At 38.5% G+C, this 2,874-nt stretch overlaps 1 protein-coding gene across 1 annotated transcript in view; it reads right to left on the bottom strand.

Annotated features, from left to right (window-relative positions):
- The window catches only part of LOC106880950 (hydrocephalus-inducing protein), a gene marked incomplete at its 3' end in the record, with an annotated part of 180,276 nt that overhangs the window by 171,298 nt on the left and 6,104 nt on the right, over positions 1-2,874 (bottom strand). The window contains exons 4-5 of the mRNA XM_052974127.1: positions 1,523-1,642; positions 656-790 (exon numbers count right to left, since the gene is read on the bottom strand). Coding sequence (XP_052830087.1) covers positions 656-790; positions 1,523-1,642 — 255 coding nt within the window. The remainder of the gene's footprint in view (positions 1-655; positions 791-1,522; positions 1,643-2,874) is intronic.

Below are 2,874 nucleotides of genomic sequence, written 5' to 3'. Positions count from 1 at the left end.
ATATAGAATCAATGCAAATATGAACAAGCAAGAAAAAATAACAATGCGAGGACATGGAATAAGTACAGTATTACTGGACGCTCAGGAAAGGAAAGAAAAGAAAGAGGATTTCACATTTTGAGCAGAGCTCTTCATCAGACATATAGAAAAAGTCTAAAGAAGGAAAGATAGTGAAAGAAAATTGACAAAGGCACAGGACTGACTGTGTGGTAAGTAGCTTGCTTACCACATGGTTTTGGGTTCAGTCCCACTGCGTGGTACCTTGGGCAAGTGTCCTCTACTATAGCCTCGAGCCAGCAAAAGCCTTGTGAGTGGATTTGGTAGACGGAAACTGAAAGAAGCTCATCTTATATATATGTTTGTGTGTCTGTGTTTGTCTCCCCAACATCACTTGACAACCGATGCTGGTGTGTTTACGTCTCCGTAACTTAGCAGATCGGCAAAAGAGACCGACAGAATAAGTACTAGGCTTACAAAGAATAAGTGCTGGGGTTGATTTGCTCGACTAAAGGCAGTGCTCTAGCATGGCCACAGTTAAATTACTGAAAAGAATAAAAGAATATATATAATGCACACACACACACACACACTCACTTTTGAAAGTTACTAAATTCTTATGATGTCAACAGCATATATGTATGTAAAAGAATACTACCTTATTTTCTTCTGGGGTGAACTGGACCTTGAATACAAGTGCTAGCCCTGGGGCCACTTTGAGGTGTGCATCAGGAGGAGGGATCAATTTAAAGTAAGGCGAGGCCTCTTGATTCACTTTTATAGTACGTGGTATCTGATCAAAAAATAATAAATGGTATGATTGTACTTCATTTAAAATATTTTAATTACACAATATTAGAAATTCGAAATTAATAATAAAAAGAACAAAAATATTTGTTCATTCATTTGTTGCCCTATTTCTGTTGAAATAGGCTGCCTTTGTTTCAATTAATTTTTAAAATAATGAAGAATTAAGACAACAAATCACTAATAAGATGATGTTTGGAACAAAAATTAACACGAAACTTTGATGGATGGTTTTGATTCAGCTCACTTTGTTGCATTGTCTGTACTTACAGTGAGGCTGTTGTTTACAGTCAGCAAACACACAAGAAGATGAGGGGGGGGGGAATACAAACACTCACACAAAGACACATGTAACTTAGCAGTTCGTCAAAAGAGACCGATAGAATAAGTACTAGGCTTACAAAGAATAAGTCCTGGGGTCAATCTCTTTGACTAAAAGGCGATGCTCCAGCATGGCCGCAGTCAAATGACTGAAACAAATAAAAGAATATATATATATATATATTATAGGACATGCTTCTTTAATTTATGTTTATCGATTTCACTCACTAGAGATTGATGAAGCTGGGGCAACAGCATAAAATAGGAAGAAACAAAGTCCATGTAGTGAAACCAAACCCTTAACTATGTGGCTCTGAAACATCCTGCTTAGCTACATGGCCTGAGTTGAAGAAATGTGGACAAGATTTTGCATTGGAAACCAGGTAACATTACTTACTCTGTCTTTATTTTCAAGAAGCAAAGGTACTTCATAAACATTGAAAGGTTCATATTGTTGGAAGAATATTTCTGATGGGAATGGCTGGAAAATGGGTTCGTTAATATTCACAGTTGAGATCTGAAAGTTTTAAGAATTCACAAGTAAGAAACAAGTAAGATGGGAATGAAGAATACACGTTAAATACCATTTAAAATATGCATTGTCATAATCTTTTCTACCATATGCATAGGGCCTGAAATTTTGGGGGAGGAGACTAGTCAATTACATCGACCCACAGTATTTCACTGGTACTTAATTTATCGACTACAAAAGGATAAAAAGCAAAGTCGACCTCAGCAAAATTTGAACTCAGAACATAGCAACGGGAAAAATAGTGCTAAGTATTTTGTCTGGCATGCTAACGATTCTACCAACTCACCGCTTTCTATAGTAATAATAATAATGCTTTCTACTGTAAGCGCAAGGCCTGAAATTTTAGGGGAGGAAATTATTTGATTACATTAAACCTGTAGTGGCGTGTGTGGCCGCCATTGGCCGCCATCTTGGGAAGTGCCACTGCGCATGTGCAAGGGACTTGCCGTCAGCGGAAGTACCCGAGCACACATGTGCAATGCAACAGGTGGAGAGAGAGCAATAGCGTTCGATCTCTCTTCTCCATCTAGCAGCTGTCGCGACAAGACGTTCTTCCAGGCTCTCTCAACTCGACCCCGACATGTGGTCGACGCTTCCTTGGTATTCTAGCAGCATGCCTGTTCACCCAGGAACGAAACAGCTCTACACCAACCTAGAATAAATTATTGATCTGTTGTTACCGTTATCCCTCGTGTTGTTGTATTTCTGGATTTTAATGATTAATATAAGAACTGGGGAGAGATGGCCAAGTCGTCATATCCCATCCAATTCTTATAAACCCAGTACTCAACTGTTACTTATTTTATCAACCCCAAAAAGGCAAAGTTAACAACCATGGCAGAATTTGAGCTCAGAATATAAAACCAGAAGAAATTCTGTTAAGTATTCAGTCTGGCATGCGGATTATTGTACCAGATTACCTCCCTTCTAATAATAGCAACAACAACAATAGTTTTGTGAGTGTGTGTGATTGTAGAGGCAGATGGTTTAGTGGTCAGAGGGATGCCCACCTGATTGTAAGACTGTGGTTTCAATTCTGGACAGCCCCAATCCATTCAGCAGGCAAAAATGAGTAATCCTGCGACAGACAGGCATCCCATCCAAGGGGAGTTTATATGCCACAAAATCTGGAAAACCAGCATTATGAGCATATGGATTGGAAAGACCTTTGATCTTTTTCATGTAAATAAATAACCACATATATATATATATATATA

This window comes from Octopus bimaculoides, chromosome 1 (genome assembly GCF_001194135.2).
Source record: "Octopus bimaculoides isolate UCB-OBI-ISO-001 chromosome 1, ASM119413v2, whole genome shotgun sequence".
Lineage (NCBI taxonomy): Eukaryota > Metazoa > Mollusca > Cephalopoda > Octopoda > Octopodidae > Octopus > Octopus bimaculoides.
The sequence above is the reverse complement of the archived record's forward strand: the minus strand, read 5'-3'. Positions and strand labels throughout refer to the sequence as shown.